Consider the following 27,904-nt stretch of genomic DNA (forward strand, 5'->3'; position numbering starts at 1 on the left):
AAATATTTATTAGCTAACGTGTAAGTGTATTCATAATTATCCATTTTCCCTAAAATATAAAGTTTCTGTTTAAATTATTAAATTATTCACTGTGTATATAGACACCCTATATACAACGTAATGTTAGTTGCATATCAATCAGAATCTAGGAAATATTTTTGGTACATTTGAACTACACTTGATTTAATATTATGTTGTTTGTATAAAGTTTGTAACACTGGTTGGGGTAATCCTTCAAACCATAAAATAATTAACTAGAGCTTCAATAATTAACCCCTGCTTCAAACTTTCAAAACAGATATGGCGATTGTCAGATAGTAAATCTGTCATTAGCAGCCAATTTTTTAAGAATTAATTCATTTTCCGTGAAGGAAATTTATAGTAAGCATGATTTGAGTAGTAAAAACGATTATAAAGTATTTAAAAGTAATAAACAATGGTGACGCAGGAGTATATCGAAGCGGAATACCCTTTACATTGGTTGGTTTGGCGAAACGAATATAAACTATTGGAGAAAGAGCTAGTAAACAACAAGGTGGGGCCTTCTTTGCATTTTAAAATATATACCACTTGTTCCACACATTATTAACAATGTAAGAACCCTTTTAGCATAATAAAGAGAAAGTAGATACTAGAGGAAGAACTCCTCTTATGTTAGCAGTAACTCTTGGCCATTTAGAAGCTACACGTACCCTTTTAAATTCTGAAGCCAATGTAAACTGTGAAAATAAAGATGGGTGGAATGGTAACTACAATAATATAACGTCAATACGTTTAAATATAATTTTAATATTCTTTTAAGTTGTCCAAGAGGCTGTGGCTACGGGTGATCCAGAGTTATTGCATATTGTACTTGAAAGAAGAGACTTACAAAGGTATAGCTAATTGGTGTAAGATTTTAATGTAAATGGTTAGATATTTTATTGCTTTATATTATTCTTAGATTTTAAATATATCAATTTCACATATTTTTCTCAGGTATACAACTCGAATGGCTGGTATACCAGATTTATTGAAAAAGTTGAAAGAAGCTCCAGATTTCTATGTGGAAATGAAATGGGAATTTACTAGTTGGGGTAATAATTTTTATATATTTTAATTTATTTATTCTAGTTTAAAATTCTAAGATAAGGATGTAATTTTGTGTGCTTTTAGTACCTCTCTTTGCAAGAATGTGCCCGAGTGATACATATAAAGTTTATAAACAAGGTTCTAATGTTAGAATAGATACCACACTGTTGGGTTTTGATCATACGAATTGGCAAAGAGGGAACAGAAGTTATATCTTCCAAGGACAAGGTAAGTTTGTTTACCTATATAGTAAAGATTTAATAAAAAATAAGGTTCCCATTGGTGTTTTAAAGGTCCTCTTCAGTTTTGTCCAGCTATTAGAGGCAACAAGAGTTATATTTTTGGTCTTAAATGTTTTAAAACAATGGGTAAAAGTGAAAAATCTATTTTTTAATACACTTCTAGTGTTTTTATTAGAATTGTATTATTGTTGGCTAGTTAACAAATATAAAAATGTCTTAATCACCTTTTTCATACATGTATGTATAGTTTATCTTTGCTGCTAGAATGTATTAATCACAATAGATATTACCCTTATGTCTATATGAACAAGTATAATCTAATCTTTTTCACTTGACAGATATAAACATCTAATTATTTGTGTTACAAGAAAGAAAGTACATAGTTTAATAAATATTAGTATAATAATATCGACAAATAACTGCATAATATTATATCATAAACTATGTTCCATTGTTAAAAATTATCAACATTTACTACATATTCTAAGAATTGTTTGTTTAATACATATGTTTAATAATAATTATTTACATTTATAAATTTACATCTTAATATTCACTTATAAATACGTCGAAACACGGTTCCCGATAGATCACCGAGGTTAAGCGCCGTTTGATCATGCTAGTGGATGTAAGGGTGACCAAGAGTGTAAAATCTAGATTGTTTAATACCAAGAGTGTAAAATTTATTGACACACACTGCTTATTCACGCCGCGCCGGTTCGAGGGCGGATGAGATCAGATATTTCGTGAGTAAGAGTCGATTTAGACACTTGCCAAGTCGGTAGGCCATTGATAACGACATGGCCGAGGACCGTGGTTCGGATTCCGTGTTAACAAAGTAGTCCCCGTTCAGATTAGTCTTAGCAGAAAAAAGGAGACTTTAACTTAAAATACTTTACAAGTCAATCAATAAGTCTTGTACAAATTTTAAATATTCTAGGTCCAAGAATAACGAAAGCTGTATAAAAATTTAGACTATGTAAATTAGTAATCTAAAAATGATCCTGTATTGTAATTTTATTACAAGTTGAAAGAAGGGTTTTAGTAATTAAAGCACATTATGTCTAATTAGGTACTGATTATCTTAGGCATACTAGGTTAAGTAGTTAGTATGACACTTTATATCAATATACAGGGTGGCGCGCTTCATTCGTCTCGGATGATTATACGAAAACGGAAAGGTATAGAAACAAAATATGTTATGGGCATACATATTTATGTGAGGAGGCAACGTGCACAATTTAAAATTATTTTGAAATATACAGGGTGTTTCAGAACTAAGATCTATACCAAAGTTATATTTTTTTCTTATAGGATTCTTGGGCCCCAAAAAAAAATTTATTATCAGGGTTAAATATGTTTAAAATCTTGAGTTTTTGAGATATTTAAAGTTATTTAAATATGCAGTCTACAATAGAAAAGATTATCAACATCCTGTACATCACTTTTCAGAATTAATTCGAGTTTAGAGAAATAAACTTTACTGAAAAATGTTATTGCTTCCTTAAATTTATACAGGGGTACCAAAAATTGCTGATCTATTTTAAATATTTATTTTTCATAAAAAAATTGTAATAATTTCAAATGCAACACCCTGTATTTTTTAAAATAAATTCAAGCAGATTTAAATGCTATTTCGAACTATATTAGCATTTCCTATACCTATCTAGCTCAGATTTTGAATAAAAAAATATTTTTCAATCAAATGGCAATCAAGATGGATGGTGTCGCCATGGAAATTTCCCACTCACAGTTAGTAACTATTTTCAAAATCGACATTAGTTTGTGGACATTATTATTTAGATTTATAAGTTTACTTAAATTTATCCATAATAGTTTAATACAAAAGTATTGATTATATTTTATTAAGAAAAATAAAGCAGTATCTGCTGGCGGAACGAATGGATATGTTACTAGTGATTTTATTTCTTGAGGATAATTGCTTCTTGGCTTCAATAGCTTATGCTCAAAGATATCCAAACAGGAATCTTCCTGATAAGCCTTCCTTTGAAAAACTATTTGTCCTATTTCGCAGAGCTGGTAGTGTCCCTATTAGGAAGAAACCTGTCGTTGGAAGTGAAGAAAATGAATTTGTCATAATTGCTCTTGGTTGCCATTTTATTGAAAAATTGCTCTTTAATCAAAATCTGAGCTGGATAGGTATAGGAAACCCTAATATATTTGAAGCTGCTTCGATTTATTTAAAAAATACAGGGTGTAATATTGAAATAACTTTTTTATGAAAAATAAATATTTAAAACAAACCAGCAATTTTTAATAACCCTGTATATATTAAGCGAAGCAATAACATTTTTCAGTTAAGTTTATTTCTCTGGCTTAGAAGTCAGCCCAAGAATTAATTCTGAAAAGCAATGTACAGGGTGTTGACAATTTTTTTTGTAGCATGCATATTTAAATATCTTTAAATCGATAATAATAAATGCCTTATTTTGTGTCCAAGGATCCAAATATGAAATAAAATATGGGGTATTCCATAAAAAAAACTCTGGTGTGGATCTTAGTGCTGACATAGCTACCCTGTACATTTTAAAATATTTTTAAATTATGCACATTGCCTTCTCACATATACCCATAAAATATTTTGTTTCTACATCTTGCCGTTTTCGTATAATCAACCGGGGCGAATGAGGTGCGCCACCCTGTATATGAAATTATTTAACATTTTGCTTCAAAGTAATTAAAAAAATTATCTGATTTAAATTTCTTCATTTAATGCTAATATTCCTATAAAAAGATAGAAATATTCAGTGTATGATTACATTATTAATGTCCATAGATGATGGTGCTACTATGATGGAAATAGATCATGATTTAAGACAGGTGTATTGTGAAGAAATGAGAACGAGTGATGAGTCTTTAGGAATTTTGCTGCCAAATGAAGAGACTGTATCACAACGTCTTACCAATCCTATAGTCACCACTTATATAGATACTGATAAAATCAGTTTTGAAAGGTACGTTTTTTTTCTTTATTGAAGAAATATTTAATATGAAAATAAGTAAATTTATATTTCACAAGATAGGTGTATTATTTATGTTTTTTACGTATTTGCACCAGGATGGCTGTTCTTTGCCCTGTTGTGAAATTATAAACTTATAATCATAGTAATAAAAGTTTCAATGAGAAACAGTTAGGTTTCGAATATTTTGAAAACAATTGGATTTAAATATGACAACTTTATACAGTTTACTTAATTTTTGATGCTAAATGAAATTAAAATAACAAAAATGAATGTTTCTATTTAAAATAGTTTATTTTTTGTAGTTTTTTGAATGGAATTTTTTAAAAAAGTTATGAATATGTATGATATTTAATTAATTACCTTAGAAATTTAGGTAGAGTAAAACCTTTTAATCTTCATAAAACATTTTACTTGTCACTTGAAACAGAGAACGTCAGTTCTCTAGACAAAAAAATGAAATTTCACATGAAAAAAAAACACGAAATTTTACTACAAAACTGTGATTAAAGTTTAAATTTCATTTGTAAATATGCAGCTTATTTGCATCCTTTATTTGCTCTTTTGACTAGCGATGGGAACTATCGAATGAATTAGACTATCGAATGGTTACTGAATGAATGATTTCAACTATCGAATGGTTTTATTCGAATAAAATCATTCATTCATTTGTATACTAAAGCATATGTGACAACCTCGCCGTGCGGCTAAATGGTTATCGTTGCGCCACGACTATCGAATGCTTTTGATAAATGAAATTTAGTATTCGTTTGATTTTTGTGTGCGTCAGTGCATTATTAGTTCTTCCAAATTTTTATAACTTCGCCTTGTAAATACTATCCTATTTTTGTGTTTATTAAAATATTTAAAGTACTAAAATAGTAGTTTTTTTTAATTGACGATTGTGTGCGAAGTGGTCAAAATTTTTCCAAAAATTTGTGTGATTTTCCGTTTGAGAAGTAGCAATTTTTAACAGAGATGAGATGAACTTACAATTAATTTTAAAAATACATATTTGTATTTTAGATGTTTTAATAATATGAATTAGTTGAACTTAATAATCATATTTAAGTAAATTGTTGTCGAACTCAAATTTTGGGGTGAGAATTAAAGAGAAAATTAAATTGAAAGTTTTAGACGTGCCAATTTAAGAAAAAAAGTTAACAATGTTTGTATTTTGTTTATGCTAATTCTCTTACATGTAGTTTTTTGCGAAGAAATATTTAATTTATGTTTTAAAGTAAATGCCAGCAAAAGTAAATATTATTTTTAAATAATAATATAAAGTAATAAAAAGTAATATAAATAATTTTGATTTCTAATTTTTTATTTATATTTTCCTTCCATTACACTTCATGCTTAGAAAATTAATAAATGTTTATATTTCATGATTTTAAAATTTGTTGTTAATATAACAAATTAGTTCTGTAATTATTATTATTTAATAAACCAACGTTGCCATTTAGAGACTATATTATTTTTAAATAGGATCTAATATAAATACTTTTGACTTCTATTTGTTGTTTATATTTTGCTACTACTTAAAACAAATGTTTATATTATTAAATGACTGTAGATTTTGTTGTTAATAGGTATAACAAATTATTACTGTTATTATTATTTATTAAACCAGTCTTTGCTTAAAAACATTAAAAATCATTTTCCTACATCCAAAATAAAAAGTATTATTGCAGTGTAACAACAGAATATTAATAAAAAAATGCAAAACATATAGACATACTATCCCTAACTAACTAATGCTAAAGAATAATATTCTTTGCTAATACCAACTAATACGAATATATGGCAACAGCGCCCTTCATAATATTTTGATAATTTGACTCCGCAAAAAATCAAAGATGCCGGCTTCTTTCATAGCATTGCCACCGACCGCTGTCGGGTTTCTAGGAAAGAAACCTACGTCGCCGGACGACAACTAAAATCCAGTTTATATTTTATTAAAATCGATCCTGACGAATAAATGAATTTTATAAATGAATGGTTTTTGCTGCCGAATTACTAGAATACAATATTTCAAGGCAGATGACGCATCTATTCGATAATTTTTATTCGAATAGTTTTCGACGATTGTTTTCTTACTAGCTATCGAATTATTCGAATGAATTGCAACTATCGAATGTTTCGATAGTATTCATTCGATAGTTCCCACTACTACTTTTGACAGTGCCATATTAGTTCAGTCATTGGGGATCAAAAAAGGGGCCTGCTTGAAAAAAAGTCCGGAAGTTTTGAAACTTTGCAGGTTTATAGGTTTTGGAGTCCCTAACTAAAATTCATAAAATGCACATTTCCAGACTTGCCGCCGGCGCCGCCATCTTGCCAAGATGGCGCCCAAAATCGGTATTTTGTAAATATCTCGAAAACTATGCATTTTTCGTAAAAATTTGAAAGCAAATTAAAGAGAATAAAATTTCCTATAAAAAAGGTTATATGAAAATTTTCGCTAAAGTCAACCGTTTAGGCACAAAGTCCTTGGAAATTTTACAATTTTGCGTAAAGTATGATATACATATAGTCGATTTTCCGAAATCAAATGTCGATTAGTGTTCACTAAAACTAGTTTTAGTTTAGTTTCTTCAATTTTGTCATGAAACAGCGGCGTCTCATTAATTTGCTCATTAATTTATGAATAATAAATTGTCGTGCTGGACAGCATTCATTGCGAACCAGGTTCAGCATTGGTCTGGTTGTACCAAAGATGCCGAAGAATGGGGTTGGAAGAAAACAAAAACAGGCACTACTCCAGTCACAACGTTGAAAGATCCAGCTCCAAAATCCCTATTGACATTTTTATCCTGTAAATGCAAAACCAACAACTATGGTAAAGCCTGCGGATGCAGAAAAGCAGGATTAAAATGTTCAATGATTTGTGCATACTGCAATGGGAAATCCCGTGACAACGTCACTGAAGTGTCACTCGACGAATCCGATGAAGAGGAGTTGGACTTGCCTGTAGATATCCCTCTGGCGGCTGAAGATGAAGAGTTGGACGTATTGAGAGACCACCCTGATGAGCCCAGCACAGCAGACACGATCGACTTTGACATCAATGAGCCAGATCCGTCGGGCTTGTGCAGATAAGTTAAAGCTTTGAATTTATCTAGTTGAGTAGGCCTCCGGGGAGACCACGTTAAAATAAACGCGCTATGTACTTTACCTTTTGGGTGGTGCGGAAACAAGTACACATTTTCAATAATTAAAATTAATTATTCATAAATTAATGAGCGAATTAATGATACGCCACTGTTTTATGACAAAATTGAAGAAACTAAACTAAAACTAGTTTTAGTGAACCCTAATCGACATTTGATTTCAGAAAATCGACTATACATAATATATCATATTTTAGGCAAAATTGTAAAATTTCCAGGGATTTTATGCCTAAACGGTTGACTTCAGCTAAAATTTTCATATAACCTTTTTTATAGTAAATTTTATTCTCTTTAATTTTGCTTTCCTCAAATTTTCGCGAAAAACGCATAGTTTTCGAGATATTCATAAAATACCGATTTTGGGCGCCATCTTGGTAAGATGGCGGCGCCGACGGCAAGTCTGGAAATGTGCATTTTATGGATTTTAGTTAGGGACCCCAAAACCTATAAACCTGCAAAGTTGCAAAACTTCCGGACTTTTTTCCAAGCAAAAATCCCCAATGACTGAACTATATACTCTGTACAGGACGTAGGCTATCTCTCCATGTACTTGTGATGTGTGTGATTAGGGTTTCACAAGTTCAAGGAACTTATCGCCGAATCCGAACGGCACTATTTGAGAGCCTGTTTTGTTATAAAAAAACTGAGTGATCCCGTTAATTCTTCTGTCTTAATTCAGATCAAGTAAAACAGTCCGTTTTTCATTTACCCACAATATAGTATGTTTTACTTGATACGTTTTGACTGAACAGATAAGACTTGCAGATAAAACGGTATGTGTAGACAAAGCTTTACGGTTCTATTCTACCCGTCTGTTAGCTATCTTTGAAAGACAAGCAACATAAATTTGGCAATACAATGTATCATTATTAAAAAAATACAGGGTGGACCGAACTGTATTCCGGAAACTTCGGCAGCATATTCTGCAGATAAAAATAAGTAAAAAAGTTCGTATAAATGTATGTCCTAAAATACTTAGTTTCGGAGATACAGGGTGTAGAAGTTTCATTTTTATTTCGATTTTTTTCTTAATAATTTCTGAAGTAACGTCAATATCTGGATGAAAATTGGTGTCTGGGAGTTTTGTGACACGAGAAATTTGATTTTGATGTCAAAATGACTCCTATTTGTAGGGGGCGCCACCTACATGCGTTTTGACTGTTTTGAAGAGTAATAACTTTTCGACGGTACCTGTATAAAACTACTGACTAAAAAAAATTCCATGACTTTTTACATAAAAAATGTCTCTTGGTAAAAATCGCTACGAGGAACCGTTCTCAAGATATTTAAAATGGAAATAGTCAATACATCTCATTATTGACAAGAAATAAGCACACGTTGAATAGAGTTATTTGACTGAAATAATAAATTTTTATTTTTTTAAATTAATCATAAATTTTTCTGCGAAAAAATGATGATTAAACAGTTTCTGCTGAACTTTTGGCACAAAAACATTTCATATTTAAGATTTCACTCTAATAACAATTTGGTCAACATGTTTAATTTGTCAATGATGGCAGGTATTGATAATTTCAATTTCAAATATCTCGAGAACCATTATTACTCGTAGCGATTTTTACCAAGAGACCTTTTTTATGTAAAAAAGGTTGTAAATGTATATTTTTTTACTCAGTAGTTTTATACAGGTATGGATGAAAAGTTATTACTATTCAAACCAGTTAAAGCATATGTAGGTGGCGCCCTCTACAAGTAGGAGTCATATTGACATGAAAATCAAATTTCTCATGTCTAAAAACTCCCAGACACCAATTTTCATCCAAATATTGACGTTACTTCTTAAATTATTTGCAAAAGACTCGAAATAAAAATGAAATTTCTACACCCTGTATCTCTGAAACTATAGTAGCAACTTTTTTACTTATTTTAATCTGTAGAATATGCTGCCGATGTTTCCGGAATACAGTTCGGACCACCCTGTACATTATTTACCTCTGCTCTGCAAGTTTTATTTACATATAATTGAAGATATTTGAAAAACGGTTAAACTTGTTAAACCGGGTATAGAAAATGAAAAAAAAATATGAGCTGAATTGAAATTGACTTGATCATAATATAAGATAAATTATTTTCAGAAATAAAGCTGGAATTTGGGGTTGGCGATCCGACAAAAACGAAGTAATTAACGGTTACGAATGTAAAGTTTTTAGCGCCTCAAACGTAGAATTAGTCACGAAAACCCGATCCGAACATTTAACGGAGCACGACAAAGCGAGAAGTAAAAACCTCAAAACGCCCCTCCAAAACTTTTTAGGTATAGCTGAAGTAGGAGAAACACAACAGTCTTCTGGCCTCCAAAATAAGGTATGCCTTAAATTAAAAAGTTGCCTGTTGAATCAGCCAAAGACATCTAACTAAAGGGGAGACACAACACTCCATTCATAAAACTCCATTATTTGTTTACAATACTTACTTTAACACTTTTATACACATACGACACAGAGTATTGTAGCTAAACGATTAGATTTTTACAAATTATAAGTTTTGGGTTCGTTGAAGGACTATTAGAGCTACAATTTAAAAATATTTTTACAAGATACAGAGTGCTCCAAATAAGTAAAAAATAGTATAGTTTTATTTTTTTAAATGGAACACCCTGTACATTATTCTTTTTTTAGATTCTACGATTGAAATAAAGGTAAATTTGATTAAAATTTATCACACTAAAATCTTACCGTTTTTGAAATATTTTCAATTGTATGAAATTGCAGTAAAAATTTGAAGGCTTCATTTCTCCAAGGGTGTCAAAGATTTTAATACTAAATATTTACTGAAGTTTATTTATTGATCAGATATTGTGTTGCAATAATAAACAAAATACTACCTTATACAGAGTGTCTAAAAATTTATATTAAATAATTACTAGCTTTAAACGGCAATAACTTGTTTAATTTAAATGGAACACCCTTTATATTTTAAGAGAATCAGATGCAAGAATCAATTTAATTGTCTATCAAATTGTATTATACGATTTTTTACCTATCTCTTTAAGTTTTCGTAGAAAATGCATTTTCTTATATTTAGACTTCATTTATCACTATACCTATGGAATATTGACATTTTAGATTATTTTTAACGATGTAACAAATTTTCAAAGAGTATTAGTTATTTCGCTAAAAATAAAAAAAACTGTTTAAATAATTTTTGTTAAAGAGGGCCAATAAATATGACTGTTTACGTTGATTAATAATAATTGCTCGAAATACTAAAAAACTGAATTTTGTATGTGTATTAGACAGTGTGGTAAAAAGTAACACCTTATAAATTTTATATCATTGTTTGACGAATGCTTATTTATAACAACAGAGAGGTTCATTTTCATAACTTATTATTATATTGATTTCTGAGTCCACATCTATTTAGAATAATTTATTAATTAAAACAATTAAGTATGTAATTAACTAATTTTTGGGCGGAAATAATGGTGGTATATTTAATTGGTATACTCTTTTACAAAGATTTAAATAGTTTTATTTTTGTAAACAAATGGGCTTGCAATATTATTTATTTTTACCACCTGTACATTTTGTAGATATTAATTATATATAATCTTAAAGAGTGTGAGTTTGAGTCTCCTGCCCCTCAGTAGAGGATTTTAACTAATTATTATGTACTCAAATTGGGTCGCTGAACGCCTATTTTTGTAGATATGTTGCTTTAAAAAAATCTAAAATGTCAATATTACATGGGTATAGTGGGTATAAATGAGGTCTAAATTATAAGAAAATACATTTTCCACGAAAACTTGAAGAGATAGGTACAAAATAGTATAATACAATTTGATAGACAATTAAACTGTGCAACTGATTCGTGTAACATATACAGGGTGTTCCATTTAAATTAAATAAGTTACTGTCGTTTATAGCTAGTAATTATTTGATATAAATTTTTAGACATTCTGTATAAGGTAGTATAATTTTTATTATTGCAGCACAATATCTGATCATTAAATAATCATCATTTAAAAATATTTAATATTAAAAACTTTGATATCCTTGGAGAAATGAAGTCCAAAATTGAAAATATTTCAAAAACGGTAAGGTTTAAGTATAATAAACCTTAATCAAATTCACCTTTATTTTAATCATAGAATCTAAAAGTAGAATAATATACAGGGTGTTCCATTTAAAAAATACTTATTTTACATCTTGTAAAATTATAATTGTAGCTCTAATAGTTCTTCAACGAACCCAAGACTTACAATTTGTAAAAATCTAATCGTTTAGCTACAATATTGCGTGTCGTATGTGGTAAACAACCGTGTATAAGTGAAAAAGAGATGGGTGCATAAAAATGTGACAACTATAAATAGACATCAATATATGACAAAAATAAATAGTTTTGTCTCCTCTCCTTTGGACTCTAAACCAAATTTTGATATTTTAGGAAGATTATTCTAATAATACAAATCCGTGCAATATAACTCCAGAGGAGTACTTCGATTCCGAATTCGATCTCGGGATACGTGATATAGGTAGACCAAAAGAAGTTAGCATAAAAGTTCAGAAATTCAAGGCCAACTTGTGGCTGTGCGAGCAATATCCTCTGTCGCTTCCCGAGCAGATATTACCTATCGTCGATCTGATGGCGATATCTAGTTCGCATTTCGCTAAATTGAAAGACTTCATCCAGTTGCAACTGCCTAGTGGTTTTCCTGTTAAAATAGGTAAGTGTCTTATGTGATATTTATTGCAATGTTTATACAGGGTGTTTCAAAAAACACGTGCCATCTCTCGTGGTGAGATTGCTCACGTAAAAATAAGATTTATTTTTCATATCAACATGGGTCCGATTCTGCTTTGTTTCGTAGCTAGAGGAGGTTAATGTTATTTTTTTTTCGATTATTATAATTTCCCTCCAAGTGCTTTTAGTGATTCGAATGAAATTTTTGGGATAAAAGTTACTATAAGTGGATAAATTCACCAGGGACCAGGAACGTGCATATGGGTTGTCAAAAAAAATGTGCGCCACTGACTTTTTTCTTTTGGTATCAAAATTGTGTAGGCCGTTTAATGTCAATTAAAAGTTATCTATCGATATTTTGTCGAATTCGGCCTCCTTGATAAGATAAACGCAATTTTATTAATCACAATAAAATTACTAAATTATATATTTTATCTAATTTATTATTAAATATCATTACTATTAGTTGTTATTACTATTAGTCCAACCTACAGCAATTTTAAATAAAAAAATAATGATATTTAAAATAATTACAAAAAAACTAATTTTAAAAAGTTTTAACATCCTGTAACTCTAATAAATAAATAAATAAATAAATGCCTTTATTGTCAAAAAAAATTTCAATTTGTAGACAAAGGTAAACTAAACAAACAAAGTAAACAAACAAGGTACACAAACAAACAAACAAAAGAGAATACAAAACATTACTATACAAATAATATTGTCAGTCTTATTGTTTAAAATAAACATTTATAAATGTTTACAATGTGAAAGAACAAAAAAATAAAAACAACATTCAAAAATATTTAGCTAGTTTATAGTAAATATCAATGATCTCTAAATAAATTTATTTCGATGTCATTAGTAAATATAGCAATATTAGTATTATTAATATTATAACATTAGACCAGTGTTTACAAGATCAAATTCGATTTTCAAAATATAATTCATTTACAGCGTAGAAAGCCTTGAAAAATGATGTTATGGATTTGATTTCAAATGGCAGGTGATGATTTTTTTCGAGTTGTATAATATTGAACTTTTAACTAACTCTGAGCGTGGGGTAGTTAGATAAAGATCTTGCTCCGCGTTCCTGAGTGGATAAGTGTGAGATGGCCTTTCTTGAGAAGCTGATACATGCTTACGTATTAGGCAAACGGATTCAAATATAAATAAGGAAGGAAGAGCCAATATTTTTAATTTTTTTAAAAAAGTCCCGGCAATGAGTTCTGCTGTTTAATCCCAGTGAATATCGAACAGCTCTCTTCTGGAGCTTGAAAATGCGGCCAAATTGAGTCGCACAACACGTACCCCAGAATGGAAGGGAATGGAAGAAAAACTATGCATTTCCATTAGTGAGGGGAATACCGGTTCCAAATGAGTCGCGTTACAATAGCGACCGTTCCAGAAAAATACCGCGATTTTGTAACCGAGGTTCCGACTTCCAAAGTGTCACGCTTATGCAGTATTTCTGGCATTAGTACATACCTGCTCCCAACCAGTGTTGTCAGGTTCTTACAATTCTACCAGCTGTTACAACCATTCGTGCCATAAACTTAGATACAACTCGTAATATTTTAGAGAATTTGCGTAAAATATTATGGAAATAAAACAACTAAACTTTTCAAACCCCCGTTTAATACTAACTGCTATGCAGCGAGAGATATACATGCTCCAAAATATACGGAATGTTTCTGCTCATAAACAAATATACAATGTCGTCAGGCTTACTTTTATTTACACATCACATTTACAATTAGCATTTGTTATAATGCTAGAAGATTACATCACACAACTGATATTGGAGATGGAGAACTTTCGTATTGATATAAACTGTATTTTTAAATTTATTATAGAAAATGATAGAAGTTTTGGCCCCAACCCTGCCTTTATCTCTGTGCCCATGTAAATTCATAAACAATTTCATAGACAAATACAGATGGCTAGAAAAAATGATTACAGTGGCGATAGGTTAGGTTTCATAAAATAAAAAAAAATATGATCTATTCCTGTTACCCCAAACTGACGTCTAGTTTTTATTATTTAAGCACGAATAGATTGACTTAAAATATGTAAATACATTTATTGGTATTCAATACTTTTTATTCGCCATCTATTCTTCAGACTAAAGAATTGTTATTTTTTCCATAATAATTTTCCATCAATCTTCGTTTAAATAAAATCAACGGCTCATGTTTTTGTGTATTGCAATATGATATATTTAATGGTAAAATTAAGAACAAAGTCCAAACCACTGTCAAAAAAAACTGTTTATTGGTGACCGGTTTCGGCAATTCCAGCCACCATCAGACCTTAAAAATAGATATAAACAATGAAACTTATATAAATGTATAAAAGCAAATAAAATATTTTTATTTTATTTTATTTGCTTTTGCGTTTCATCTTTCAAACAACGCTATTTTATACCATGCCTAGTACATACCAAAAATCGCGATTTCGAAAGTAACGTAGCGAAGGGAGCACCAACGCCAATAGTAACCGATCAAATCGCGACAGGCAACACCGGAATCCTAGAAGCGCTCCAGCGACTGCTGGAACGAAGGACGTCGCCGCCGAGGTCGAGCGTCGATAGCCAGTTACAACAGGGACCAGTTATTTCTGTTCGCGACAGACGGAACTACGGCTCTATTAGCGCGACGGCTGGAGCGAAGTACGTTACCGCTATAGAAGCTAGAGAGCCGCACTCCACTTTGCTCCTTTGCTTCACACATGCATTGAAAATTGCCAGAGCGAAGTAATACTTCAATATAGTTCCGTTACGAAAGCAGCGTGTAGCTCCGTGGTTGAGGCTGCCGCTTTGTGAGCAACGGGACGGTGGATCGAACCTCGGTAGACATATAAGTTTTTATTTTTTTTACAGCTGTTTTTATTTTTTAAAACTGTTTGTATTTTTTTATTTATTTAGAGTTGTTAGTAACAGCGATTAAAATACGCCGTTGACGAGCGTCGATAATCAATTACAGCGGTTACCAGTTACTTCTGTTCGCGACAGGCGGAACTACGGCTCCAGGAGCGCGACGGCTGGAGCGAACATGCGCGACGCTACGTACATACCAGTTCCAGTTACTACTGTTGGCGACCGACAAAATTGCGTCGGCTGGAGCTAAGCACGTCGCTATGCGGTTACTACGGTTCGAGCCATGGTACCTAGAAAACAAGGTATGATCGATAGCGGCTCCAATTTCGTTAAGTTTGCGCATACCACCTGTGACGTCATACGTCATACAAAAAAATATCCATATTGTTCAATTGCCACTAATAAAAAAAGACCTAAAATACGGAAGAATTAGGACATAACCTCAAAAGTTATGTCAAATCGTCGAGTTTGACATTTGAAAAATTATTTTCACATTTATTGTGTCATCCGTTTGACAATTTGAAATTGGCGCACGGAGCTTGCCGACCAATGGTGCCGTTTATCACCTGTGACGTAGTGACCAACCTGCGCAATATCATACCTTGTATTCTTTGCATCATGGGTTCGAGCTAACTTCAAGAGGGATTATAAATAATTTATTTGCAAATTATAAATAATTTATAATTTTGTCGTCATTATGATCGTAGTTCTTCAGTAACAGGTTCCTGATTCGTTGTGGAGCGCGACACGACGTTACAAAAAAAATACCGCTCCAAAATCGCGTTATTGAAATACCGACACCACTAATTTCCATACCCATGTTTACCACCAAGTACTTTTTTCATATTTTTTTCATTAGGAATCAACGAGTACTTATTTAAAATTTTCGCAAGTTAATGATATTATTTTTTTTAAAGGTTGGTATTAGACTTGGACAAGGCAAATTATTAAAATTGCGTTTATGTCATCAAAGAGGTCGAAATCGACAAAATATCAAGAGACAACTTTTAATCGGCATTAAACTGCTTACTCTACAGTGGCGTATGCTTTTTTTAGAAAAAATATTCCAGTGATAATCTATATCTATATAGTCCGTAGTGAATATGTCGACATTTTTTTAGCTTTAAAATATGTCGCATTTATAGTAACGTTTACCCTCAAAATTTCATTCGAATCACTAAGAGTACTTATATATAAAATTATAATAAATCTAAAATAAATTAAGACACCCTGTAGCTACTTACAAAGCAGAATGGGACCTATGTTGATATGAAAAATAAATCTTATTTTTATGTGAGGAATCTCACCACGAGAAATGGCACATGTTTTTTGAAACACTCTGTATGTTATGAAGCGTCTTAATTACATATGAGGCGTTTTTGAGGATTGACGTATAAAATTGACTGATCGATTTTTCAACTATTTTCTTTTTACTAATTATAAATTCTCGACGTTTGCTCGCGTTTTTGCTCGTATATTCTCGTTTTTCGATATAGTTCCCTAAAAATAATTCTCAAATTTTATCTAATTTTCAGAAATTCCTTTATTCCACGTTATCAACGCTAGAATTACCTTCGGCAACATATTCGCGATCGACAATCCGGTGCCCAAGGTGTCCACGCTGCAAGAGGAGACCAGACTCACTTGTGTCCTAGACGAATCGCTGTTCCAGTGTCCGACCAATTATATCCAGATTGGTAATGGTAATGTGCACCTCCATCTTTTTATTTTTATATTCTGTTTCGTTCCTATGCGCTTCTTTCTATTTTTATTGAAAGCATTGTTCAAGAATACTTAGAAATATGCATGTTTTTGCTTGAGATTTTGTAACTAGGTTTTAATGTAAATGGTGTATACCGTGTGGACGTAGAATTACTACGTCTTTTTGAAATCGAAATAAGTTCATTGGGCACAGTTTACCTCTTTATAAAAGTGCCTCTTTGTCCATTAGAGGGCACCAAACCAAACTTTAAAAAATTACAATTTTATTAAGATATCTTAAGAACCGTTATTCCGATTTGAATGATATTTGAGATGCTCATGTTTTGCTAAGTGCTTTAACATTTGACTTTCACAAAAATCAAGAAAAAGTACGAGAAGAGTGAAAACTACCCTCACCCGTACATGAATTTTAATTAATTAACGTTCTGGTTTATTTTTGATTAATGCCCTCTAATGGACAAACGCAACCCTTTTATATAGAGGTAAATTGTGTCGAATAAACTTGAATTTTTTTTTTGAGAAATTTGATTCCAAAAATACGCAGTAATTCTATGTCCACGTATTATTGGGTTACCCTGTATACTGTATACCGTAGCGTCCACAAATTAATTGTTTCAAGGTTAATATTTTAACTGGCAGTAATTTTAAAGGTAGTTAAAGCAGAGTATATTTGAGTTATATAAACGATACTTCTTAATTTTTACCTGGCGTTAGTTCAGATGTTGAAAATAATAATGTCATCTAAATTTATCTGAAACTGTGCACACTGTATACTCTCTCTCTATCTGATAAGAGAATATTATTATATCATTTCGACGGATGAAAAGTGCCAGTAAAAAACACTATACCTGCTTTTCAATTAAGATCACTGATTTCATACAGTAATCGCAAAACATTTTCCGATACGCATCATCAATCATATCGAAATTGACACTAAAGGCTATAAACTTGACTAAATGAAATTTTGGCAAAAATGTTCAAATTTGTTGACTAATTTAAAATACCAAGCAGCTCTTCGTTTTACTTTATAGAGCAAATGATTGTATACTCTGTTTTTTTTTCTCAGGTAAGATTTCGACAGACGATGACAGAAAAAAAGCAGATGACGTCCATACCAATCCATTTATTTCACTAAAAAGTTTCTAATATTTTTTAAGTTAACTTTGGATGGGTTTATAAGTAAATACGTCATGCGTCGTCTCTTATTGTTTTTAACCAGTTTTATTGGTTTATTTCAAAAACGACAGACCATGTTTCAATATTATTGGTTTAACGTAACGATAACGACAAACGAACTCCGATTAGTGATGGGCAAAACTGTTATTTTTAGATAACAGTTGAAACTGTTATAGTTATTTATAAAAAACAGCTTAAAATAACAGGTTTCTTTATTTTATTGCTAAATATCTGAAAGAGTATGAGGCGGTCACCGCCAGCCGTATTAACGCAGTTGCAAGTTGCAACAATGACGTGCTCGGTGGTAGTATTTCCAGGGTGTCAAAACATTCCTAAATATCCATTATTATCTAAAATACCTCTCTAAAAACGGTGGTTGTTTACAAATAAGCGCTGTTTACAAATTGCGATATAAAAAAAGCCAAAATTCCGCCACTCGTCTATACCTATACATTCCGATCTACCTACGCCCTGCTCCTCGATCCGCCTGAATTGCGTAGCAGTGTACACTGTACAGGATGCATTTCACTCGACGGGCGAGAAGCTCTTAGTTATGATTTTACCATTTGCGGTCAAAAAATAGCAATATAAGAAAATGTGTAGTATATTCTTCATAAGTAAACCAACTACACACTAGAGTTCGAATTAATTTTACACTTAAACTAGCGTGTACCCGCGACTTCGTTCGCGTCGAATTAATAATTTGTAATGGTGATGATAAAGCAAAGCAAGAATTTCCATTAACATACAAACTGGATAAAATTTTCTCATATTTGCCAAAAATAAGCTTTAAACGTCGAGCAGTTTAAGCAGAATCGTGGTTAATCAATTACTCAATTTTTTTGGAACTGCCTGTATGATTTTTTAAAAAATTTCAAAATATGTAAAAAAACAAAATAAATTATGCGTGTCCAACCGTTTTCCCGAAAGACTAACCGTTTTTAAATAACAAATATTGTAATAATTTGAGGGGCGTTTTCACCCTCTTGGAATTTGAGATTCGAGAAACCCCTCTTTATTTCCTTATCGAACCTCAACCCCACAGTCAATCCTTTTGCCAAAAATTAGCTTTAAACGTCAAGCAGTTTAAGCAGAATCGTGATTACTCAATGGTCATATTTTATGAAATACCCTGTATATATTTTTAAAAAAATTTAAAATATGTAAAACAACAAAATAAATTATGCGTGTCCAACCGTTTTCCCGAAAGACTAACCGTTTTTAAATAACAAATATTGTAATATTTAAGGGCGGTTTCACCCCCTTAGAATTCGAGTTTCGAAAAATCCCTTCTTATCGAACCTCTATACCCTAAAGTCAATCCGTTTTCCAAAAATCAGCTTTTTGCGTCAAGTGCTTTAAGCAGGATCGTGATTAATCAATGACCAGATTTTTCAAAACACCCTGTATACATTTTTAAAAAATCTTAAAATATTATTCTGAAAATTTTTCAGAATAAATAAATACCTAAATATTGAAACTTATAAGTAAGTACTGAAACATACAGCGCCATAATATCTCGACCTCCGCCCGTTATGCTCGTAACAGGTTGAAAAACAATGTATCTAAAACAACTGATGCGTTATTCTCCAACCTGTTTCGAACCTCCAACGACAATCGACCGATGCAGCAGCGTTACTTTCCCACTCCGATTATCTCGACCGCCGCTCTGTTTGCTCGTAACAGGTTAAAAAACAACGTATCTAAAATGACTGCTTCTCCAACCCGTTGCGAGCCTCCATCGACAATCGACCGATGCAGCAGCGTTCCTTTCCCACTCCTGTTATCTCGACCGCCAGGCGTTATGCCCGCAACTGTTTCAAAAAAGCTGCTTCTTATATATCCTATTATTTTTAAGCGGTTGCAAGCCCCACACGACCATCGACCGATGCAGCTACGTTCGCCGCGCCGCGCCGTAGCGCATTCCCCACTCCGTTGTCCGTTGTACCTCGCCGCCTGTATCGATGGTTGTCGAAATAACATGTAGTTTTCCATCCATAATCCATACTAGTTGTTTTTTGGAATTGTTTCGAATTTCGTGGCGGTGCAGAGCGCCGAATTCGTTTCACGAATCTCTGCGTATCGTTATTTTATATCTGTTATTTTTTAAAAGTAGTAACGGTTGCGTTATGTTATTTCTAAATAATTGTTATAAAATAACAGATAGTTAAATAACAACCCATCACTATGTGGGTCACATTGCGCCGTGTTCGGCAAGTTCTCGTTTAATATTTGAGAATTTTCAGAGAAGTCAGAGAAGTAAGTTTGATTGGTAAGTACATTATACCACTTTCAAAGTTATTTCTATGTTAGTTTTTATTAAATTTTGTGATTATTAGTTTGTGCATTAATGGTACCCTCTTACATGTTATTACCACTTGTGGTGTTTTAAGATAAGTAACATTAATAAATAAAAATAACCCCTAATAACGCTTAGAATAATCTTCATAATGGACCAGTTTTTGCCCAGTATGTAATAAATAACATAAGCTATAAAACAAATAAATCAATTAATTATTAAAATAATAATTATTAAATTAAAAATAAAACGTAAAAAAATTATTTAAAAAATAATATACTAAATATATTGTTTTCCAATTTTACATTAAGATTCATCTCATAAATCCATCACAATCTGGCACCGCTGTCGCCATCGCTTGTCACTTAAGTTGATGACGTGCATCGGAAATTGTTTTGCGATTACCGTATATTCTATCGTTCACTTACTAGATATCTATCTTTAACCCTCACAATTATAATAACTAAATTAAGGCCAGTGAAAACGATTTTAAGAATCTACAATAGAGCGACATTAAAGTGCAAATATGTTAGACGTGTATAATTATTAAATTGCAATTTTGTTTTGCGTACTGCGCTTTTTAATATCATTCACTAACATTCTCTAACGATTTTAACTAAATTAGATCGATTAATAAACAAATATGTATTTCTAGCTTCTGCGGACGGCAGGAGACAGTATAGTAATGAAGAAGAAGACGATTTGTTGCAATTCGCTATACAACAAAGTTTAATAGACTCAGGAACGGAAAAGGAGGAGGTAGATTCTAAAATGTTAATTATACTGTCTGTTATTTATACTGTCTGTCAAAATCTGGGTTTTAAATACAAAATGAGGAGTATAGATAATTGAATACAGAAGATATGAATCACTTAAGCTTCATTCAGAACCTCGAAATCAGTGGAATAAATTAGTAGTTTCAATTAGTCTTAGAAGTTTGTTCACCTAATTTTAATGTAAGCATTCAGAACGTCATAATTAGTAGTAGTAATTTTCACTTACTGGAAAAAGTTAACAAACTTTTGACTTTTCCACTAATTATACTTCAAAATTTGCGAGGAATGTCATTTTAGCCTTTGATTTTGAGAAAAATTTTGGTTAAAAATCAAAAGTTTATTGTTTTATGTCTTTGAATAAGAAGACTAAGGAAGGAGCATAATGGTATCCATGTATTCATGCATGGTGGGCGGAAAAAGGACTCTAGAGTGGGGATCCTTGACAGTTCTGTTTGACGATTCATTTGACTCATTTGAATTTGATTTGAAATTTTGTGGATTTGTCAGTCCTTACGGAGTTTATTTTATGTTATTTATTATTTATTCTACTACTGATAGTTGTATAAAGGCAGTAAATCTAGATGGAAATTGTGGCAAAACTTAAATTAACAGTGACACTATCGCGATTTATCGAAAAAGACTCTAAAATAGTTGGTTGTGTAGCGTGCGGTAGATCTCGACAAAAATCGAGTGAAATAATGGAACAACTTTTCGCTAGTAAGTGACTATATAATATACATACGTGTAGTAAACCGATCATTTATGAAATTCACTTAAATTAACTAATTATATATTTTTTCTTGCATTTTTGCTTTTATTTACTACTTGTCAAAGATTAGATGTCAAAGAATTTAGATACGTCAATTTGACTTACCTGCTTCAGTAGTGTATCGGATGTTTATGGTTATAAATAATTATTATAGGTTATCTATTTTTATTAGAATTTTATATTTTTATAACAATTTTAATAACTACCAACATTTATTCACAACGTAAAATAAAAAAAATATATTGAGTACCCCACGTCTACCCTACATCACAGTTTTACATTTTTTAAATAAAATATATACCTATATAATATATATAAATAGAACGGCACTGATAAACCGGAATTTAAGTCGGCCATATTTGAGGCCCATCGCGGTGGACATAAGATTTTTGATATGCTCCTCCCACTTATTCTAATTCTTCTATATTCTAAATTGGATACAACAGACTACCGCAAGCTGTTGCGAGGATATTTTATTAATTTTAACTGTGTTTTTTAGACATTATGAATGATCGTAAACTAAAAAGTATAAAGTGTAATTATTGTAACCACTAATTGGGAGGTTCTGAATGAAGCTTTGCTGCACAATTTGATTAACTTCACTTTTTGAAAAATCTTAAATTTGAATGTAAAACCACTGATATACACGGTGTTTCAAAAAACATGTGCCATCTCTCGTGGGGAGATTCCTCACATAAAAATAAGATTTATTTTTCATATCAACATAGATCCGATTCTGCTTTGTTTCGTAACTACAGGAGGTTGAAGTCTCCGTTTTTTTTTCGAATTATTATAATTTTTATTTTTTAAGTGCTTTTAACCTAATAAGCCCGAACATGCCTACAGTGAACGGGTCAAAATACTGCTACATTTTGAACTTGAAGCCCAGATATACCTAGACCTAGAAATAACATTTAGCTAAAATTATTTTGTTTGAAAACTGCTACAGCTTTAGATTTTTTTATATTTATATTGGTATAGTATGAATTAAGAATACATCGTGCATCATGTTTGAGTATGAATCGATCATAGATATTAAACCTAAAATTTACAATACTTTATTAATAATACAATTATCTTTTTTTTAAATAGTGTCTTTAGAGTGTGTTTTCAAGTTGAATCATTGAATTTCCGAATTCAAAATGTGAGTAATTGGAAAAATTTGTTTCACAGGTCGACATTTGGGAAGCTCTGCGTGGTCAAAAGCCTTCAAGACCCGAGACGCCAATAAATTACGAAGAAAGAGAATTGCAAAGGTAAGCTATGCTGCTAGGCTGTCCTTTAAGTATTGCTAATAACGTAATCTCTTTACCTTGAAATTCCGTTAAAATCTAAATTATTTATTGTTCATACGATGTACTTAAACAGCCGTTAAACGGTAGCCTACTAAAATGCCGTTAATAGATATTGTGACGTCGTTCATGTCGGCGGAAAGTAATGCCTGGCCTTAAGCTTTCTGCAAGAGCACCTGTGGGTCAGTGGCTGAGGCTATCGCTTCGTAAGCGAATGGTCCGGGTTTAAATCTCACGCCGACCAACACTTTTTTATATTTTTTTTGCTTATAGCGTGATCTTATTGCATTGGTTTCACTCTTTTTATTTGGATTGGTTTAGTTATTTGGCGGGTTGGTTAGCGTGGTTATTTGGAGGGTGTTAATTCATTGGTTAGTTGGTTATTTGGTGGGGTTGGTTGATTTTTACTAATTTATATTTGTTTTTTATATTTTTTATCAGTGTCGAGATTAGTTGCGTTGGTTAAGTTGGTTATATGGTGGGGTGGATAGCGTTGGTTAGTCCTTATAAAATTTCTATATTTCATAAAGCCGTCAAGTGCGTCACATCAACGACGTCATACCTATTAACGCCATTTTAGTAAGCTACCGTTTAACGGCAGTTTAAGTACAGCCTTGTTCATATCAGAATTTTAACTTAAACGTATGTTAATAGTCTCAAAGCTACCAACATTGGGCACCCAGTTTGTAAACGTGTTTCCTAAACTATATAATCTATACAATTATCGTTTAACGTTAGCTCGTAATGTCTTCTCTTTTACGCAAAAATGAAATAAAAAGGGTTATGAACTTCATTACGACATTTCGTAAATTATTGCACATTGTTTCATTCAACTGTCATTTAACTTTTGACGTTATAGTCCTGTATAGAAAAAAATCAAATATTTGATATTTCTATTATTATATTTTTATCATTATACTAGCGTGTACCTGCGACTTCGTTCGCTTTGAATTAATCATTAAGTTCCAGTAACATAAAAACTGGATAAAATTTTCTCATATTTATGTTAGCATTACAAAAAACAATATGGCGATATTATTATATAACTTGGTAATATTTGAGGGGTAGTTCCATCTCGTTGGAATTTGACTTTTGAAAAATCTGTTTGCCAAAAATAAGATTTTTACGTCAAGCAGTTTAAGCAGAATCGTGGTTAAGAAATTACCCAACTATTTTGAACACCCTGTATGATTTTTTAAAAAATTTCAAAATATGTAAAAAAACAAAATAAATTAAGCGTGTCCAAGCGTTTTCCCGAACTGTATAAATTTTTAAAAAATTTTAAAATATGTAAAACAACAAAATAAAATATATGAGTTTAAGAGTTTTTCCGAAAAACTCACCGGTTTTTAAATAAAAAATATTCTAATATTTGAGGGGTGGTTTCACCCCCTTAGAATTCGAGTTTCGAAAAATCCCTTCTTATCGAACCTCTACACCCTAGAATCAACCTGTATGCCAAAATTGAGCTTCTTACGTTGAGTGGTTTGAGCAGGATAGTGATTAATCAGTAAGTCAGTCATTTAAGGATTATATCGTCGGCTTTATGACGAAAAGGCGTATCTCGATTTTTGGTGATTTTGAGATATCAACGTCATGACATGCCCAATGGGTCATATTTTAACATAGCGAATTTGCGCATCTCAATATTGTACCTTTTTCATTCTATATTCGTTTAAAAATTTGCCCCATCTTAAATACTACAATTCTTCGTTATGACGAAGAGACGCATGTTGAGATAGGGCTCTTTGTTATATCAATTGTTATACCAATTATTATACTACAAGAAAGATGGAATTTGAGATAGGTCCTTTTGTTTTAAGTTATGAAAATGCTACCTAATTATTTTCTGATGGTTGCTTGGGACAAAATAAAACTTCTATCATGGCAGCAGCTCTCTTTTACAGTGCGATTTTGAGTCTGTTTTTTTGCCAAAAACCATTGTTAGAATGAGCTAGACTCTGTACATAGCTGTATCGGGTATGCAAAAGATTGTCCGAGAATAAATGGCCGAAGAAAAATTGATCGAAAGCAAAACAACGAAACGAAAATTGCCCCAATGGAAAAATTCCCGAAATTATAGTTTCCCTAAGAACATTTTAGCGGACCAAAAACTTGCCCGAAAAATACAATAATTTTTATCTCATCATCATTGTCAGGCCATTGGCATTGCCATCCCTGTCAATTTTTGAAAACATTTATTTATTGTGCCTATCATCATCCTGCATAAACACGTAGAATGAAAGTATCATTGAAGAGGGAAAACAGAAACTGTTAGTCCACAGTTATTTGTATCAAAAAGGCAGGAATGAAGAAACATGTTTTGTTTTTGTTTAGTTTGGTTTTTATTAAATGGACCGTGACTTTAAATGCCTTGTATTAATGCCCTCAATTAACTGAATAATTACTAAAAATATATTAGTTAAAAAAAATTATTTTTGTATAAAAAACAATATTATTAAAATAAGCTAGATAAGTGTATTTTAATTGATCATTGTCTTTGCTTCTTGAATGAAAATTGTCTTTGTTTTCAGTTGATCTAATCCAACGCGAATAAAAGTATTTAAAAATATTTGTTTTTGATTTTTTGATGATTTTCAAATTTTTTCTGTATGTATGTATTGTATTTTCTTGTATGTATTCCATAATGTGAATATTGTATTTTTTTCCTTATTAAGAACACTTTACCATCATTTTTAAATTTATTTTACATGGGCGTATGTATACTATTCGTTCGGAAATAAATTTATTATTATTATAACAAAAAGGCTATCTATTTCTCCATTAAAAATATCTCTATTAAACAACTAAAAAGAAATTATTTATTAGAATTTAGGCATAATTTATCTTCAGAACGTTTCCTCAATGTCTCCGTTTAAGTGTTAATACAAAAACACTATTAAAAAATTAAAGACTTTACATTTATTGGCCAAATACAGTAAGTGATTTTCTTTAAATTGCTCTCCTGAAAAGTAGCAAAAATCGAGATACGCCTTTTCGTCATAAAGCCGACGATATATATTAGTATAGATTTGGCTAAGGCTTGTACATTAACAACTAAACTCTGTCAAACAGATAAGGAAAGATTGCGATAAAGCACATCTAAAAATTGACAAAAAATGTAATTTTCCAGTGAATTAAAATGACAGACAACAGCTGTCACTGTCATGTATCCCCTCGTTGGACAGACTGTAGTCAATATTGTATAGAACTCACAAAATATGAACATAATTTTAGTATTTATATCCATTTAAAACAAAAATCGGTAGTGCTTCTTCTATTTGTGTTCTTGAAACAGTAATTCGTTCGAAATTTCATTTTTGCTTGCATTAAGACGCTAATCTATTTTGATTATTTGACACATCCCATTGTAGAGCTATTCAAGCCAGCTTAGAGCAATACCAAAATCCCGACGCTAAACCTAGTCCCGCCGTAGAATTGGATTACGATCTACAGATGGCGTTGATGATTTCAGAAAAGGAGCAACAGCGCGAGGAGCAAAATCGGATAAATGAAGAGAAAATGTTAGAGAAAGCGCTAGAATTATCCCTTACTGAAAAATAACCAATTATCTTATATATAATTTAGAACAATTATTCAAAAATTAATCCAGAATAAACGTATATGTATTTGCATTTACTTGAAATATATTCAGATAGATCTGTGTGTGCCTGAGTGACAGTGTTATGGTTATTCGGAGCTGCAACAAGTCAGTTTTAAAAAGACTAGTCTTAATTTCTAAAATCAAAATAATTTAAGTCTTAAGTCAAATTCAATATAAAGTTCAAATGATTTAGGTCTTAAATCTTTGACTTAAATAATTTTATTTCAAGTCATTTTTGTAAAGACTTAAATCAACAAATCAAATATCTAAAAAGTTAAGATGTTTATGACATACATTCATTAAGTTTTTTATCAGAATTGGCCCAAGAATCACCCACTTAAATATTAGCATGTCGTTAAGGAACACCTGTATAAAATTATTTTATAGCTAGAATAATAACATTATTATACAGGATGATTCTTAAACAAGTGCAAATATTTTTAGGGCTGGTAGATCTCGATAAAAGAAACATATTTTCTCTTTACCCTTTTTCAAATAAGTTCAAAATAACTGAGATATTTTACTTTGAAAATACAAAAAAGTATTTTTAGCTTAAATTTTGAGAACCACTGGATCTATCTATGTTGTCATATTATCAAGAAATTGTGTTTTAATTATAAACTAAAGAAAACCCAAAAAATTTATCATATACTCAATAATCGTGTTTCTGGGGTCGAAATATACTACTCCTAAAAATATTTGCACTTATTTAAGACTCACCCAGTATATAATTGAAGACATGAGTGGATAAAGGTGTCGTGTCGCTTTTTTCAAGTTTCGAGTAAATCGACAAAATACGTCTAAAAAGTATTGATGGTGTATGTGACATGACACCTTTATCACCTAGGATATTCTTTATGATATTTATATTTGCTATTAGAGCAGGGTTTCTTAAACGTTTTGCAGTCACGGACCACTTACGCAATTTGTACAATTCCACGGACCCCTATCAGGAATAGAGGAAACTAAAAAAAGCCTTATTTACATAAAAAGAAAACGTTTATTAATAGATTTATTACACGTATACTAGTAAACTAGTGAGAAGGATTCTGCTGTTTGGCCTCAATGAGAACGTTAAATTGTGGGGTTATCTTCGACAAGGCAAGGCGCATATCATCTGTGACGTTCAATCGGTTGCGACTTTTTGTTTTATCGAGACCAGAACAGAGAACCCTGCCTCGCAAAGGTACGTAATAGTCAGTGGTATCAGAACGGACATA

The 27,904-nt window shown here is 31.5% G+C and overlaps 1 protein-coding gene across 2 annotated transcripts; it reads left to right on the forward strand.

Annotated features, from left to right (window-relative positions):
* Positions 1 to 268: 268 nt before the first annotated feature.
* LOC115888468 (ankyrin repeat domain-containing protein 13D) lies at positions 269 to 26,746 on the forward strand. Of its 2 annotated transcripts, none has more exons than XM_030908223.1 (12): positions 269 to 535; positions 610 to 745; positions 803 to 875; positions 979 to 1,076; positions 1,156 to 1,299; positions 4,111 to 4,288; positions 9,561 to 9,789; positions 11,872 to 12,151; positions 16,582 to 16,743; positions 20,899 to 21,002; positions 22,962 to 23,044; positions 26,455 to 26,746. In XM_030908223.1, the coding sequence occupies exons 1-12, from the start codon at positions 437 to 439 to the stop codon at positions 26,642 to 26,644; spliced, it is 1,776 nt and encodes a 591-aa protein (XP_030764083.1). In that variant the 5' UTR covers positions 269 to 436; the 3' UTR covers positions 26,645 to 26,746. The 2 variants fall into 2 exon arrangements, with proteins under 2 accessions (XP_030764083.1, XP_030764076.1); XM_030908216.1 differs by having other exon boundaries at positions 270 to 535; positions 16,582 to 16,749.
* Positions 26,747 to 27,904: the final 1,158 nt, after the last annotated feature.

The sequence above is a fragment of the Sitophilus oryzae genome, unplaced genomic scaffold, assembly GCF_002938485.1.
Source record: "Sitophilus oryzae breed Bouriz unplaced genomic scaffold, Soryzae_2.0 scaffold_1167_pilon_pilon, whole genome shotgun sequence".
NCBI lineage: Eukaryota > Metazoa > Arthropoda > Insecta > Coleoptera > Curculionidae > Sitophilus > Sitophilus oryzae.